General features: G+C 33.3%; 1 protein-coding gene across 1 annotated transcript in view; it reads left to right on the top strand.

The window, feature by feature from the left end:
* The first annotated feature begins 2,282 nt into the window (after window positions 1-2,282).
* The window catches only part of LOC141326090 (opsin-VA), a 35,573-nt gene continuing 18,847 nt past the window's right edge, over window positions 2,283-19,008 (top strand). The window contains exons 1-3 of the mRNA XM_073834787.1: window positions 2,283-2,712; window positions 9,772-9,982; window positions 18,608-18,725. Coding sequence (XP_073690888.1) covers window positions 2,373-2,712; window positions 9,772-9,982; window positions 18,608-18,725 — 669 coding nt within the window. The 5' untranslated portion in view covers window positions 2,283-2,372. The remainder of the gene's footprint in view (window positions 2,713-9,771; window positions 9,983-18,607; window positions 18,726-19,008) is intronic.

Below are 19,008 nucleotides of genomic sequence, written 5' to 3' on the forward strand. Positions count from 1 at the left end.
TTGCGACGTGTAAACTATTAAATATAATCACACAAATCATGCAACACTGTGCCAGTAAATAAAAAGTGTTTGGAGGGCTTAGTTAAACTGGCCAATTAGAGAGATTTTGAGAGATCTTTTGTATAATTATTAAACACAGCGGGTCATTAATGATGCTCACATGCAAATTCACACACAACTTCTAACCTATAGTGTCCGCCCTGTGAAATTTGGCCATTTCCACCACTGCCGACAGATATATGTACACTCTTAAAAAAATAAAGTTTCTAAAAGGGTGTTTTCACAGTGATGCCATAGAGCCATTTTTGGTTCACCATAGAACCTTTCAGTGAACATTTCTTCCTGCATTTGAAAGGTTCCATGGATGTTGAAGGTTCTTAATGGAACCATCCTTTATTTTTAAGAGTGTATTTACAAAAAAATAATAGAAAAAAAACACATTTTTGTATTCAGATCTGCTTTAAAAGCCCATAAGGGCAGGCTCACATTGTGACATCTTGCCACAATGTTCAGTGTTTCTTTCTTTCTTTCTTTTTTTTTTTTTTTGGACCTTCTGTCTATAGAGAATTTGTCTCCCTGAGAAATGGAAGTAGGGGACAGTGGGGACAGTTGCAACACTTTTTGCATTTCCTAAGTTTCTCAGAGACTGTTTGTATTAGAAAGCTGACATTTTAATACAATAAAGCCTCATCTGTCAGCTACTCACTCATAGCTGCAACATGTGTACATATGACAATATGCATACAATTTACACTTAAATAGACAAAGTGAAATGTTGCAACTGTCCCCACAATAGGGACAGTTGCAACATTCAATAAAATGTAATTAAATCATTCTTAAATATCATTTTGCAGTTTCTTAATTTTATTTGTGCCCAGTCAGGGTCTTTAACTGAAAATTGATTGTTTACAATAATGCATTACTTACACACTATTGTGCTTTTTTAAATACTGTGAAGTTGCTTTGACACAATCTGTATTGTTAAAAGCGCTATATAAATAAAGGTGACTTGACTTGACTTTAAAAATGTAAATTGGCTGTATAAAAACTAAGAATAGTAAATGAAGAACATTAAGTAACATACCTAACTATTAAAGGGGCTTATTGCTATTATCATTATAAAATTACAATTACGTAATGTTATGGCAAGCTTTTAAATCAATGTTGTGGTACGGGACAGCATGTTGGGATGGTTGCAACAGTGTGTCTACAGTGATAGTCATGATAAAATTGGTATATTAGCTAGACACAATATCATTGACAAACACTAGAAGCTCAGAATGCACTGATTAGAATGTTATGTTTTTACAATGCGTCACACAAACAACCTATGACCAAAAATCTCATCTTTACAAAAAATATTTTTTTTTACCATGAAATTGATTGATTTTTTTTTTTGTAGAAGGAATGCTCACATGTGGCTGATTTCTTCCAGGAAGAATGAGGGGCCAATGAAGCATGTGCAGTATGAATATCATCTCTCTATCTTATTCCTGCTTGAAGAAATAAGCCATGTTGCAACCGTCCCCTATTCAATGCAGTCTTCCGTGCAACAGCCAGCGTTACAGTAGATCTGACTTTTCGAGTCCATTTCTGTTTAAAACTTATTTTGCATGTTTGCGTAATTAAACCGTAGAATCCATTATTTTAACGAAGTCTCATCATAATGCGTAACTCTTGTCGTGAGATTGCGACCAGGGTTTCTGTGCAGTGGGATGATGCACTGTATTGACCCGCACTAATGCAGCGCGCTCGCGTCCAGCGGACCAGCTGGAGTGTGTGATGAATCAGAGCGGCTCTCCTGGGTCTCCGACATCGATCCTCTCCACACACTCCACTCATTCCGCAGAGAAGGACTGAGAAAGACAATCGACAGGTTAGCAGTGCCATTTCTAATGCAAAGTCGCCGTTTGCGCGCTCAATGAGGGGAGTTTGCGGCAATGCGCGCGTCGACCTTTCACCAGAATTACGCACGAGACGCTTGCGCGTAAAGCCGAATGGATGAAGTTATGAATATATCTTCTAAACGCAAGCTTGGAGCGAGTGATTCCTTCAGGCTGAGGCGCACTGACTGGACTTCTCCCCATAAGTGATGATGATGATGATGATGATGATGATGATGAAGGCGCAGTTACGTGGTTGACCCTGAGCTGTGATGATACCCTATATAAACCCCATCCAGCAAGAGAAAGTCAGCACTTTTAGATTGTGGAGCACGAAACACGCTCAAAAACTCCGCTAGACGTGGATTATGATGTTAATGTAGAGACACAGGACGCAGAAAGAATCCCTAAACACTCTGGATTAAGATGCACGCGGACTTTCTCCAGATTTAGCAGGACTTCGCTGCTCGATTTGACTCGTTTGAAGCGATGGAGTCGTTTGAAGTGGCGGTGAATGGCGTCTCGTTCACCGAGGATCCGTTCTCGGGACCGCTCACGTCCGTCGCGCCCTGGAACTATAAAGTCCTGGCGGCGCTGATGTTCGTGGTGACCGCGGTGTCTCTGGGCGAGAACTTCACCGTGATGCTGGTCACCTTCAGGTTCAAGCAGCTCAGACAGCCGCTTAATTATATCATCGTCAATCTGTCTCTGGCGGACTTTCTGGTGTCGCTGACTGGAGGGATGATAAGTTTTGCGACTAACTACCACGGCTATTTCTTCTTGGGGAGATGGGCTTGTGTTTTGGAGGGATTTGCAGTCACCTTTTTTGGTGAGTCAAAAGTTTGCATTAGAACTTTGATCATGTTCATGTGATTTTTCTTAATCACACTTTCAGCTTGATCGCTTGCGTAAATGACATCTTTCTGTGTTTTAAAAATCCTAGGAAACAAAAATAAAAAGTGCTGTGGGGGCCACTTATGACCTTACTTACCCAGTTGATTGATTAAATCGATAACTGCAAACATTTTTTGCATTGCAAGTTTTCTAAAATGTGGTTTAAATATGCAAATGAGCATTATTTAATGAAATATGCGCTAATTTGCATACACTTTTCTAGTACAAAAATCTAAACACTGGATGAAGTCAGTTTTAAAACTCTGGTTGGGATCTCATTTTGTCATGACAGAATTCAGAAAAGATTTAGAACAGACAGGAAACACTATATTTTTTAAAAAAAATTTTAAAGAAAAAAAATGTTGTATAAAATCAAGCAAATTCTATCTGAACTAATCCCACTGTAAAACCCTTCAGGATATAGACAGGAATACAAATGTGAAGTTTGATGTGTGTAAGTGCTACTGAAGTGGAGATTTATGGCTCAGTGTAGGAGAAAAAACTCTTGGCCTTTAAAAATATGGATTGTAATTGAAATCTATTGACACAAATAAATAAAGTGCTATAAAAGAAAGACTTAACAGTGTCTTTTGGGTGTTTTCTTTCCACTATAGTCTGAAAAAACACTTTATGAAAAACCAAAAAGCCCCAAATCTCAAACTTGACAGGCGTATGAAAAAACAGCATTTTTGCCTGCAGTGTCTGCCCTTAAAACGATTAATCGCATTTGAAATAACAGTTTTTGTTTATATATTATATGTGACCCTCACTCTTAAAAATAAAGGTGCTTCACGATGCCATAGTAGTACTTTTTTGTCTAAATGGTTCCATAAAGAACCTTGTTTCACAAAAGGTTCCTTGTGGCGAAAGAAGGTTCTTCAGATTATAAAAAAGTAAGAAAGAGATGGTTCTTTAAAGAACCTTTGACTGAATGGTTCTTTGTGGAACCAAAAATGGTTCTTCTATGGCATCGCTTGAAGAACCTTTTAAAGCACCTTTATTTTTAAGAGTCCTGGACCACAAAACCAGTCATAAGGTTTTTTGAGAAAGTGAGATTTATATATCTGAAAACTGATGTGTAGTATGTTAGGATAGGACAATATTTGGCTGAGATGCAACTGTTTAAAAATTCTGCAATCTGAGGGTGCAAAAAAATCTAAATATTGAGAGAATCGCCTTTAAAGTTGTCCAAATGAAGTTCTTAGAAATGCATATTACTAATCAAAAATTAAGTTTTGATATATTTACAGTAGGAAATTAAAAAAATATTAATGGAACTAATAATGAAACTTAATATCTTAATGATTTTTTTGCATACAAGAAACTTAAAAAATAATTTTGACCCATATAAAGTATTTTTGGCTGTTGCTACAAATATATATGTGTTTACTTTTTATTTATTTATTTATTTATTTTTATTAGTCCTCATGTCTACTGTGTACATTTATATGAATACACTCATATCATATATATTTTGAAAATATTTACATGTATAACTTTATATTAATTCAATTGATATTATATCAAAATATTTTTTTAATTTATATTAATTTATAAAAAATGTCTACTTAGTGATTCAACATAGATTTATAACTTCAGTGTCTGTCTAATGGGATTTAATTAGATCAGAGGAACTTTATTAAATCAGGGAAATTTTGAGGAATTAGGTCAATTTAAATTTTTAAACCATAATATTATTATTTTTTTAATTATTATTTTATAATTAAAGTTTTAGAAGTTATATTAACAAACACAAATGCAAAAAACAGTATAAACTTATTATTATTATTATTATTATTATTAACAATAACATTTCTTTCTTCCTTTCTGGTCTCTGGGACCTCAGTCAAACTCAAAATAAAATGTAATCTAATAAAACGAACACAGTATATAAGTTTGCATGCAAAGTCATTAGCTGTAGTTGATGTGCGTGTGAAGACTGTTTGCTACTGTAAACAATAACCCAGATGAACATCTGCTCTCACATCTGTTAAACACCTGCAGGTGTCAGTATTTGCCATTCATCTGATGCAGAGCCACATTTAAACTAAATTTGGCTAAGCAGCTGTGATTGATTCTCTTTAAGGTTAATTGCTATTTATTCTCTATGCCTGCATGTTCTGTTTTAATGCAGCTGGTTGTGTAAATGTTTTAGCAAGACACGAAAGTCAAAAAGTCCCACAGGTTTTCTCTGTTAAGTTGCTTCTAGGATGTTGTTTGGAAATAAAAAGTAACGCATCGCTTTTGAATTGACAAGAAAATATCTGAGTTACTTTTCCCCCTCATTTATTGATTAAAAGCTCTCCTGTCCCCATGCTGAGAAATTGTAAGATGTTACTTTAGTTCTAGAATAAATGTGAACATGCATTAATTCATCTCACTCACTAAAAAAGACGATACAGTGTTCTTCAAAATGAATAAAAACGGTCAAATTCAAGCAAACCTGCAATAATTAAATATGTTAAATAATATAAATATCCTTAATCTATTTAATCCCATTTTATTAACCGATGTCTTTGCTGCCGACCTTCGATGGTCCAATTCATCCATACTAATAAGCAAAAATTACTCACAATAATCTAACATTTGTTTTCCTTTTTCTTATTGCTGAAGAGTTGACATTTTTTCTTCTGCGGTCTACTGTACAGACCTCAATTTACTGTCTCTAAGCCTGAGGCTTTTGGTGAAAAAGGCTTTCACATTTGCCAAAAATAGAACTTTTTATATTAAAAACAAACAAGCAAGCCCTGCCCAGATTTAAAAAGTAACCAAAAGTAACGTAACACATTGCTTTCCATAAAAAGTAACTAAGTAACATTGTTAGTTAATTTTTTAGAGAGTAACTCAATATTGTAATGCATTTGAAAAGTAACTTTCATCAAGTCATCAACATTATCACTGAAAAAAAAAAAAAGCATGTACATTGATTTCACAGTTATGGTCAGTTATGTAACATCTGGTCATATTTAGTGCAGTTGTTGAAGTTTATGATAGAAACATCACTTTTTAAATGCATAAAATGCACCAAGTTATTGATCTATTAAGACTAACGTATCACAAACAACTTTCGATATTTTATTTTCTCTCAGATCTTGATTTAACTAGTTCATGGTAATTAAGTGTAGACTTAAACTATTAATATAAAATCAACTAAAATAAATGACCCAACCAAAATGATTATAAATAAAAGAAATGGAAGTTTTCTGGCACCAGAATCTAAACGAGACAAGGTGAATGTAGTTTAATTTTTAATGTAGTTGTTCAGTTTGTTTTAATTTCTGAGAAATGAACTGCAATGCATTAAGTCACATTAATTTTTTTATAGCTCTTTTTATACCATACAGATTTATCTAAAGCAGTTTCACAGTAATAAATGTGACCCTGAAGCACAAAACCTTTTAAGTAGTCTTAAGTATCACAGGTGTGTTTGTAGCAATAGCCAAAAATACATTGTAGGGTCAAAATTATACATTTTCTTTTATGCTAAAAATCATTAGGATATTAAGATCATGTTCCATTAGATATTTTTGTAAATGTCCTACCGTAAATATATCAAAACTTAATTTTTGATTAGTAATATGCATCGCTAAGTATGTCATTTGGACAATTTTAAAAGCAAATTTTCTCAATATTTAAATTTTTATTTTTGCACCCTCAGTTTTTAGATTTTTAAATGGTTGTATCTTAAATAGTATTTTAAATAGTTGTATACATTAAAAAAAAAAAACGCAAATAGAACAACAATTGCAAAAAGTTGCAAGATAATCAGTTATGAAATGAATTTGATTTAACTAAAAAGACAATAGTGTCATTATTAGCTCAATTTTGTTAAATGTTAACTCAGTTCAGTTCAATAATAGTGTTGATGGTGGAAAGTTAATCAATTATGAAATGAATTCACTTCAGCTACAGTTTAAAGCAGCTTTACAGAAGACAATAGTCATATAATACATTACATGAATTCAGGTCTATGTGAATGCATTTCAGTTAAATAATAACGGTCTATGTTGCAAAATTAAATTGTGAAAAGTTTGATTCATCTAAAAAGCAACTCTACAGAAAACAATATCATTTTTGAGAACAGTGTTGATGTTGCAAATTTCATAGATGATACAGAAACTGTTAATTGGACATTGGACTTATTTTATAAAAAAAAATGAAATAAGGAACGAAAAGGAAAAAGTGTTTAAGTATAAAAACAGTAAGTGTAATGCTTTAAGTGTTTTTTTTTCTTTTTCTTTTTTTCAAAAAAATATAAAAGATTTCTGTTTAATTTAATTGCATTTTGTATGTTGTTTTTCTGAGCAAAACATAAATATCATAAATTTTTCCCATTTACAGAAGACACCCACTAAAATGTCATTCAGTGTCAATCTTGTCAGGCATATTTACAACAAAAATAAATTTGACATATTAAAATATGAATTACTTTCACCCCAAATACTAATTAGTTCTAATTCTACATTTCTAAAAACTTGCCACTATCCTAGCTTTTGCTCATTTGTCAGTATTTCTTTACTCATTTAACACAATAAAACTGAATATGCTCCCTTATTCTTTTGTTTTAACATGCACGTCTGAAAAAGCATGTCGTTTGAGTTTTTACATAAATATTGAGTTGTATAACTCTGAGTAACAATGTAACATTACTTCAGACGAATTTTGACATTTTTTTTTCCAAAAACTTATTTGAAACTTTAAAAGTAGACACTTTAACATTTAATGCTTTCTATAAACATATCGCTTTTGTAAATTTGTTTTGACGTGGGCATTTTAATGTCTTTTGACCCATAAACAAACAATAAAGTGTTGCAATACTATTATATTTTAAAATACAAAGGAAGTACTAAATAAGAATACAGTAACTTGATTGTAAACTTAAATAAAATTATATTGACTTTTTATTATGATTTTTGCTAAATTTTCATAAACTTAAAATTAGCATGATTTTATTTTGTTGGGTTGCCGGCAAGTAGAGACCTGCACTCCAGCGGGACCTGATGCAACAGAGTGTGGCGCGGGACAAAACTCGATGAGCCAGTGCGGGTGAAAATGAAAATGATTTGCAGGACTCCAACAAAATCAAAATATTGAAAAATAATCTATTGCACAAAAGCAGAAAGAACAATTAGTATAACATAAATATGAATATTAAGTGCAAGAATATGCAGTTTCCATTTAAAACCTGTTTGCAGCAGAAGCAATGTAGCCGTCTGTTGATTTCTGGAGTGCATTGGCAAGTGCACACTCTGAACTTACGTACAGCAGGGAAAATAAGTATTTGACACATCAGCATTTTTCTCAGTAAGGGTATTTCTAAGTGGGCTATTGACACAACATTTCCACCAGATGTATCCATCAAGCCAAATATTGAATTCGTACAAAGAAATCAGAACATTTAAGTATACAAGTTGAGTCATAATAAATAAAGTGAAATGACACAGGGAATGAGTATTGAACACATGAAGATAACAAGGTGCAAAATGACATAGAAAGCCAGTATTGAGAGAGAAACCCTGTCCCCTATCAGTACTAATTGATATCAGCTGCTTTAGTCCTAATTGATGGCCTATAAAGGCTTCTCATTACCCAGAAGGCACACAGGAAAGACTTCATGTTGGGTAAAAGAAAAGAAATCTCTCAAGATCTTCGTAATCTTATCGTTGACAAGCATTTCAATGGGAATGGTTATAGGTGCATTTCCAGAATGCTGAATGTTCCTGTGAGCTCTGTGGGGGCCATTATCCGGAAATGGAGCATCAGTTCACCATAAACCGGCCACGATCAGGTGCTCCACGTAAGAGCCCTGTCCGAGGAGTCCAAAGAATAATCAGGAGAGTTCTCCAAGAGCCAAGAACCACTCAGGCAGAACTTCAGGAAGACCTTGCATCAGCGGGTACTGTTGTTTCAAAGAAAACTATAAGCAATGCACTGAACCGCCATGGCATCCATGCACGCTCACCACGCAAGACTCCATTGCTGAACAAAAAGCATGTTGAGGCTCGGTTAAAGTTTGTGGATTATTGGGAGACTATAGTATGGTCAGATGAAAGCAACATTGAACTTTTTGGCAGTCATTCTACACCATGTTTGGAGAAGAAATGGCACTGCACACCGCCCCAAGAACACCATACCAACAGTTAAGTTTGGGGGTGGAAGCATCATGGTTTGGGGCTGCTTTTCAGCAAGGGAGGGCAGACTTCGTATTATTGAAAGCAGGATGACTGGAGAAATGTACATCTGCCATCTACCAGAAAGCTGAAAATGAAAAGAGGATGGACATTTCAGCAAGACGATGATCCCAAACACAAGGCCAAGGAAACAATGAAGTGGTTTCCAAGAAAGAAAATCAAGTTGCTTGAATGGCCCAGTCAATCACCTGACCTAAATCCCATAGAAAATCTACGGAGAGAACTGAAGATCAAAGTTCATAAAAGAGGCCCAAGGAACCTTCAAGATTTAAAGAGCGTTTGTGTGGAAGAATGGGCCAGAATCACTCCTGAGCGATGCAGACGACTGGTCTCTCCATACAAGAGGCGTCTAGAAGCTGGAATCACCAACAAAGGCTTTTCTACAAATATTAAATAAAGTGTGTTCAATACTTATTCCCTGTGTCATTTCACTTGATTTATTATGACTCAACTTGTATACTTAAATGTTCTGATTTCTTTGTATGAATTCAATATTTGGCTTGATGGATACATCTGGTGGAAATTTTGTGTCAATAGCCCACTTAGAAATACCCTTACTGATAAAAATGCTGTGTCAAATACTTATTTTCCCCCGCTGTATTTACACAGTGAATTTCTTATTTTTGGTCGCAGACCACTTATGTGCAGCTAGAACCTGTCTGAAAATTCACCACCTGGTTTTCAGTACACAATGTTAGTTAAAACACACCTAAAATGACCCATAACTCATGCAATGAGTGCTTCTGAATAATGCAGCTCAGTCTTCTGTGTTCTGCTGTTAACGGTTCTGTCTGAATCTGCAGGAATCGTGGCTCTGTGGTCTCTGGCCGTCCTGGCGTTCGAGCGTTTCTTCGTCATCTGTCGTCCGCTGGGGAACATCCGTCTGCGGGGCAAACACGCCGCTCTGGGTCTGCTGTTTGTGTGGACCTTCTCCTTCATCTGGACCATTCCTCCTGTCCTGGGCTGGAGCAGCTACACCGTCAGCAAGATCGGCACCACCTGCGAACCCAACTGGTGAGGAGCTCCAACACTCATTTATCACTCTGGGGGAGCTTTTCAAAATTAAATTAAGATGTAAAGACCGATTACAGCTTCTAAAATGCTTCCCATACATGCTTGCATACTTTGTGTAAAAAAAAAAAATGTATGCACGTATGTATATTTATGCATTTATTTGATCAAAAATACAGAAATAATTGTAATATTGCAAAATGTTATTACAATATAACATAACTGTTTAATTTTAAAATATAATTTATCTCTGTGATGCAAAGCTGAATTTTTTATCAGCTGTTACTTCAGTCTTAAAAAAAACACTGTAATATTGCAAAATGTTATTAGAATATAAAATAATGGATTTATTTTATTATACTTGAACATATAATTTATTCCCGTGATGCAAAGCTGAATTTTTATCAGCTGCTACTTCAGTCTTAAATACAGAAAAAACTGTAATATTGCAAAATGTTATTCCAATTTAAAATAATGTTTTTTATTTTAATATACTTGAAAATATAATTTATTCCTGTGATGCAAAGCTGGATTTTTATCAGCTGTTACTTCAGTCTTAAATACAGAAAAATCAGTAATATTGCACAATGTTATTAGAATATAAAATAATGATTTTTATTTTAATATACTTGAAAATATAGTTTATTGTGATGCAAAGCTGAATTTTTATCAGCTGTTACTTCAGTCTTAAATACAGAAAAATCAGTAATATTGCAAAATGTTATTAGAATATAAAATAATGTTTTTTATTTTAATATACTTGATAATATATTTTATTTCTTTGATGCAAATCAGATTTTTTTCAGCTGTTACTCCAGTCCTAAATACAGAAAAAAATGTACATTTGCAAAATGTTATTACAATTTAAAATAATGTTTTTTTAATATACTTGAAAATATAATTTATTCCTGTGATGCAAAGCTGATTTTTTTTTATCAGCTATTACTCCAGTATTAAATTCAGAAAAAACGTAATATTGCAAAATGTTATTAGAATATAAAATAATGGTTTTTATTTTAATATACTTGAAAATATATTTTATTTCTGTGATGCAAAGCTGATTTTTTTCATCAGCTGTTACCCCAGTCTTAAGCTGTTACATGATCCTTCAGAAATCATTCTAATATGCTGATTTATTATTAGAATTGTCAACGTTTTTTCAGGATTCTTTGATAATTAAACAAGTTAAAAAGAGCAGCATTTACTCCCAATATAAATCTTTTCTAACAAAATAAAAAATAAACATATTAATGTTTTTGAAAAAAATCTACAGACCCCAAACTTTTGAACAGTAGTGCATATTGTTAGAAAACCTTTCTATTTTAAATAAATGCTGTTTTTTACCTTTCATTGATCAAAAAATCCTAAAAAAGTATCAGAGGTTCTAAAAAAAATTATATTTTAATATTAAAATATTAAATTTCTAAGGATTTTTTAAACTAAGGACTGGAGTAATGATTCTGAAAATTCAACTTTAATTACAGATATAAACGTTAATTTTACATCATAATAATATTTCACAATATAACCTTCATTTAGTAATTTTGATCAAATGAACACAGCCTTGAAGAGCAAAAGAAACTTCTTTTAAAAACATTAAAAATCTTACTGATCCCAAACTTTTGAGTGTTACTTTTTTGTAATTATTTGTGAAATTTCCATGCCATTTCTGAGGTGTCCATAATTGTTTTGTTTACTTTGAACTGAATAGAATTGCAAAGTCAAACCATTTTCTCTCCACTTAACACACTGCATTTACATGCAGATCATTTATATACCTTCAGACGGTCAGGTTCACTTTAACATTTGCGTCAATCACAAAACAGAAGCATTCAATAATTCTGACCAGACTATCAACAGGACCTGAAAGCTCTGGGGTTAAATCTAGGTTAAATGCTATCTAACATCACCTGTAAATGGCACACTGGACATGTAGATCTCTAGAGGACAATTCAGCTCAATAACTCCATTCAGCTAATAATGAAGCAGTTTATCCTTCACTTCAAATCTGAGGATCAATATGAGCTGAATGTGTGTAAGCTTGAGTGTATGTTGGTTTGATAAAGGCTTGTTCATCAGGTGTTTCCACACAGACAGTGATAAGGTCAGTTGCTGTGCTTTAGGTAGTTTTACTAGGTGTTTCTTCTCAACAGCAGTTTAATGCTCTGCTCTCATTTATAATCACTGCATTGCACTGCTGCTCATTTCCATAAAAGTAAACTCAATTTTGATGCATCAGAAAGAGTCACTGTCATTCACGTCTTCTCAGACCACTGTCTGACAAATGCCCTTTAAAGAAGATCAGCATGAATTCAAAGTACTGTTTGCTTTGCAAACCCACTTAACAAGGAACATTCTCAGGTCATTTTGGTTATGAAAAGTGTTCTTCCAGTAATGTTAATAGAGCATTTGTTCAGATCCGGACTTTGATAATATTCTGCTTATACATTGTTCATTGGACATTCATCTTTGAAATCGTTTTTAAATCTTACTACTTGTTTTGGAATGTTCAGAGATGTAATGTTATATTATACAATTATAAAATGGAATGCTTCTATAAAAAAAAAAAAAAAAAAAAAATATATATATATATATATATATATATATATTTATTTATTTATTTTTAATTGTGAAAAAACATTTGGAACATTATAAAATGGAATGTCCCTTAATATGTGCATTAGAAAAACACTTAAAAAATAATTTATTAGTATTTCATATATTATTTGAATGTTCAAGAATATAATTTCATAGGATTTAATTTAAGAGAACATTCAAGACTAAAATGTCATGACTTAATGTTAAGGTTAGCAAAATGTTAGAAAAATTCCTTTAATATTTGCATAATTATTATTATTTTATTTTTTTACCTTTCATCCAATTTTTTTTTACCTTTAAAAAATGTGATGTTTTTCATGTACAATCAGAAATAATGTTCTCACAACATCTTTGGAATGTTGAGAACATTTTTGGAGTATTGTGTATATTTCTTCCTTCAAAAAAAAAAAAGCAAAAAAAAAGCACACTGGATGTTTTTCATGTACAACGAGAAGTCATTTTGGAGTATTGTGAGATGCTTTAAAATGTTTAAAACTTTTTTGGAGTATTATGTAGCAAAGCATGCATTTTAAGATTAAACTTTAAATTGTGATGTTGAATCCACTATTGTATTGTATATAAATGTTCTACAGTCTATACACGGTATTAAGTTCAATTACAAAAGAACTACTTAAAATGACTGAAAAAATTAGAGTAATCTATTAAAGGGAAAAGTCATTAAATTACACCCAACACTGGCAAAATGTTCTTAAAAACATATTTTTGTAAGCATGTTCCTGATTCATCTGCATGCCATTTATAGAAAGTGTTTATCTTAACACAACAAACAGTGCAGAAGTGTTCTACAGGATGTTTAGACACCGATGCTGAAGCAGCTGTAGCTCTGCATGGCAATGTGATTTGATCAGTGTCTATTGTGTAAATGGCCATTTCTAGGGTCATTATTGTCATTTTGTGAGGCAGAATTTCATCTTGGAAAATCTTTCAGGCTTGTATCAGAGAGGACGCTGTAAATGAAGGCTCTTTGTATAATTGTCTTAAATCTTTTCATTTTCAAGTAAGGGACATCACAATATTGGATGAGTAGGTTTAATAGATGGAGCTTGTGTAACTCTTTTCCTAAACCAGCAGCTAATTAACCAGCACAGATTTATTGTCTCTTCTCTGCTAATTAGTCCCTTTATCCATAAATGCCAGCCTAGTTCTGGCAAGCTAATTTATGTAAATTCATTTTGACAAAATGAAATACTCACTGCCAGGATTTCTTACTTGTTCTAACTCTTTTACCTTTGACATCTCTATCTTCAAACATTGTGTGCTTTTAGTTTGAAACTTCATTTCCAACAGTTAAAAAAGTAATTGTGGCTGTTTTTCCATCTCACAATTCCAACTTTACATCCACAATTCCGAGTTTACATCTCACAATTCCGAGTTTACATCTCACAATTCCGAGTTTATACAGTATCTCACAATTCCGAGTTTACATCTCACAATTCCGAGTTTATATCTCACAATTCCGAGTTTATACAGTATCTCACAATTCCAAGTTTACATCTCACAATTCCGAGTTTATACAGTATCTCACAATTCCGAGTTTACATCTCACAATTCCGAGTTTACATCTCACAATTCCGAGTTTACATCTCACAATTCCGAGTTTATACAGTATATCACAATTCCGAGTTTACATCTCACAATTCCGAGTTTACATCTCACAATTCCGAGTTTACATCTCACAATTCCGAGTTTACATCTCACAATTCTGAGTTTATTCAGTATCTCACCATTCCGAGTTTACATCTCACCATTCCGAGTTTATACAGTATCTCACAATTCCGAGTTTACATCTCACCATTCCGAGTTTATACAGTATCTCACAATTCCGAGTTTATACAGTATCTCACAATTCCGAGTTTATACAGTATCTCACAATTCCGAGTTTACATCTCACAATTCCGAGTTTACATCTCACAATTCCGAGTTTACATCTCACAATTCCGAGTTTATATCTCACAATTCCGAGTTTATTCAGTATCTCACCATTCCGAGTTTACATCTCACCATTCCGAGTTTACATCTCACAATTCCGAGTTTATACAGTATCTCACAATTCCGAGTTTACATCTCACAATTCCGAGTTTACATCTCACAATTCCGAGTTTATACAGTATCTCACAATTCCGAGTTTACATCTCACAATTCCGAGTTTACATCTCACAATTCCGAGTTTATACAGTATCTCACAATTCCGAGTTTACATCTCACAATTCCGAGTTTATACAGTATCTCACAATTCCGAGTTTACATCTCACCATTCCGAGTTTACATCTCACAATTCCGAGTTTATACAGTATCTCACAATTCCGAGTTTACATCTCACAATTCCGAGTTTACATCTCACAATTCCGAGTTTATACAGTATCTCACAATTCCGAGTTTACATCTCACAATTCCGAGTTTACATCTCACAATTCCGAGTTTATACAGTATCTCACAATTCCGAGTTTACATCTCACAATTCCGAGTTTATACAGTATCTCACAATTCCGAGTTTATACAGTATCTCACAATTCCGAGTTTACATCTCACAATTCCGAGTTTACATCTCACAATTCCGAGTTTATTCAGTATCTCACCATTCCGAGTTTACATCTCACCATTCTGAGTTTACATCTCACAATTCCGAATTTATACAGTATCTCACAATTCCGAGTTTATATCTCACAATTCCGAGTTTATACAGTATCTCACAATTCCGAGTTTACATCTCACAATTCCGAGTTTACATCTCACAATTCCGAGTTTACATCTCACAATTCCGAGTTTACATCTCACAATTCCGAGTTTACATCTCACAATTCCGAGTTTATATCTCACAATTCCGAGTTTATACAGTATCTCACAATTCCGAGTTTACATCTCACAATTCCGAGTTTACATCTCACAATTCCGAGTTTACATCTCACAATTCCGAGTTTATACAGTATCTCACAATTCCGAGTTTACATCTCACAATTCCGAGTTTACATCTCACAATTCCGAGTTTACATCTCACAATTCCGAGTTTACATCTCACAATTCCGAGTTTACATCTCACAATTCCGAGTTTACATCTCACAATTCCGAGTTTATATCTCACAATTCCGAGTTTATTCAGTATCTCACCATTCCGAGTTTACATCTCACAATTCCGAGTTTACATCTCACCATTCCGAGTTTACATCTCACAATTCCTAGTTTATACAGTATCTCACAATTCCGAGTTTATATCTCACAATTCCGAGTTTATGCAGTATCTCACAATTCCGAGTTTACATCTCACAATTCCGAGTTTATACAGTATCTCACAATTCCGAGTTTACATCTCACAATTCCGAGTTTATATCTCACAATTCCGAGTTTATACAGTATCTCACAATTCCGAGTTTACATCTCACAATTCCGAGTTTACATCTCACAATTCCGAGTTTACATCTCACAATTCCGAGTTTACATCTCACAATTCCGAGTTTATTCAGAATCTCACAATTCCGAGTTTACATCTCACAATTCCGAGTTTATACAGTATCTCACAATTCCGAGTTTACATCTCACCATTCCGAGTTTACATCTCACCATTCCGAGTTTATACAGTATCTCACAATTCCGAGTTTACATCTCACAATTCCGAGTTTACATCTCACAATTCCGAGTTTACATCTCACAATTCCGAGTTTATATCTCACAATTCCGAGTTTACATCTCACAATTCCGAGTTTATACAGTATCTCACAATTCCGAGTTTATACAGTATCTCACAATTCCGAGTTTACATCTCACAATTCCGAGTTTACATCTCACAATTCCGAGTTTATATCTCACAATTCCGAGTTTATACAGTATCTCACAATTCCGAGTTTACATCTCACAATTCCGAGTTTATATCTCACAATTCCGAGTTTATACAGTATCTCACAATTCCGAGTTAGTATCTCACAATTCCGAGTTTACATCTCACAATTCCGAGTTTATATCTCACAATTCCGAGTTTATACAGTATCTCACAATTCCGAGTTTACATCTCACAATTCCGAGTTTACATCTCACAATTCCGAGTTTATACAGTATCTCACAATTCCGAGTTTATACAGTATCTCACAATTCCGAGTTTACATCTCACAATTCCGAGTTTACATCTCACAATTCCGAGTTTACATCTCACAATTCCGAGTTTATACAGTATCTCACAATTCCGAGTTTACATCTCACAATTCCGAGTTTATACAGTATCTCACAATTCCGAGTTTACATCTCACAATTCCGAGTTTATACAGTATCTCACAATTCTGAGTTTACATCTCACAATTCTTAGTTTATATCCCCTAATTCTTAGTTTATATCTCCTATTTCTGTTTTAGTCTGGCAGGCTAGTGACTGAAAAAGAGTAGGTTGGTCAAAAATACACATCACATTACACATTAGACTGCATGTGATACATGAAATGAGAGTAAACATATTATGTTATATAATAAAGAATTGCACAATCATCAGAAAACTAAAATATCTTACTAACTGGCACATCAGGTCATCATTTGAGTGTTATTGATGTAAACACCTGACGAAACTGACTTGACTTTAAACACGTTTCCTTTTAGAGTCATTGTAAATGGTAAGCGGTGCTGGTGTTTGTGTAAGCAATGGGTAAATAACCTCCAGCTGTAATATTTAGTTTGTCCCGCTTCTGTCACTGGCTTATGCTGTCATTCTTCATTCTTCATTCTTCATTATGACCTCCTTTCTTCTGCTTTTTACTTTGCATAAGACTTTCACTCTCTCATCTCATATTCACCATGAGCTGTATTATAAAACTCTGTCAAACACTCTTACTATGGTGATTTAAACAGACTTTTTACTTATACAAACACCACTTACAAAATAATGACTTAATGCATTAAATTAAACTAACTATATTTAACTATATAACAATATTTAATTAACAATAAATGCAGTCAATATATAAATTGTGTACTATAAATATATAAGTTGCTTTCGATAAAAGTGTCTGCTAAATTAACAAATGTAAATGTAACATTTAGTAACCATTTTAATAATAACCAATTTATTGTTAATTGTGTGGAAATTATTTATCAGTGCTTTCAATAAGCATGTATGGAATTTTTAAAAGATTGAACTGAATTTGAAAGATAGAGTTATTGAAGAGTTATTGCAACTATACACCTTCCGCTCAAGTTTTTTTTTTTTTTTTTTTTTTAAAGGAGACTTTTCTGTTCATCAAGGCTACATTTAATTGATTTAAAAAACTAATATTGTGAAATGTTAATGCAATTCAAAATAGTGGTTTTATATTTTAATATACTTTAAAATATAATTTATTTTCGTGATGCAATGCTGAATTTTTAGCATCAATACTCCAGTCTTTAGCATTACATGATCCTTTAGAAATAATTATAACTTTCTGATTTATCATCAGTGTTGAAAACAGTTGTGCTGCTTAATATTTTTGTGACTCTTTGATAAAACTTTAAAAAGAAATTAATACTTTTTATTCAGCAAGGATGTGTTAAATTGATAAAAAGTGATCGTAAAGGATTACATTGTTAGAAAAGTTTGAATAAATGCTGTTCTTTTTAACTTTTTATTCATCAAAGAATCCTACAGGTTCCAAAAAAATATTAAGTAGCACTGTTTTCAACATTTATAATAGGAGTAATAAATCGGCATATTTGAATGATTTCTGAAGGATCATGTGACACTGAAGACCAGAGTAATGGCTGATGAAAATTCAGCTTTGCATCACAGAAATAAATTATATTTTAAAGTATATTAAAATAAAAAAACATTATTTTATATTGTAAGAACATTTTGCAATATAACAGTATTTTTTTCTGTATTTTTGAGCAAATAAATGCAGCCTTTATAAGCAAAAGAGACTACTTTAAAAACATTACAAGTTTTACTGATCCCAAACTTTTGAGTGGCAGTGTGTCTGTGTACTTTTTTTTTTCTAAATACGCAAGAATGCTTTCTCTTCATCAGATCTTTGTGCTCATTAATTTTGTTCCTCCACAGGTATTCGGGAAACTTCCACGATCACACCTTCATCATCACATTCTTCACCACCTGCTTCATCTTTCCGTTGGGTGTGATCATCGTCTGCTACTGCAAACTGCTCCGGAAGCTCAGAAAGGTCAGTCTCTCCACAGCATCTGAACTGGGGCTCATTAGACGAGTGAATCATACTAATCCTAATGATCTCAATGTGCTTTCTGATCTCATTACAACTGCAAACTGACCTCTGATCACTGAGAAAAACCATAAAAATCATCTAAAGTTGCCATGTGTGAAAACGTGATTTCACAGTAGACATTATTTAATTTTTAGAGACCTAGAACATTTTTGGGCACCTGAGGCATCTGTACATTTCTTGTTTTTTTTCCCAGACCTATTCTAGCAGTCAGCATCAATTGTCA

This window comes from Garra rufa, chromosome 2 (assembly GCF_049309525.1).
Source record: "Garra rufa chromosome 2, GarRuf1.0, whole genome shotgun sequence".
Lineage (NCBI taxonomy): Eukaryota > Metazoa > Chordata > Actinopteri > Cypriniformes > Cyprinidae > Garra > Garra rufa.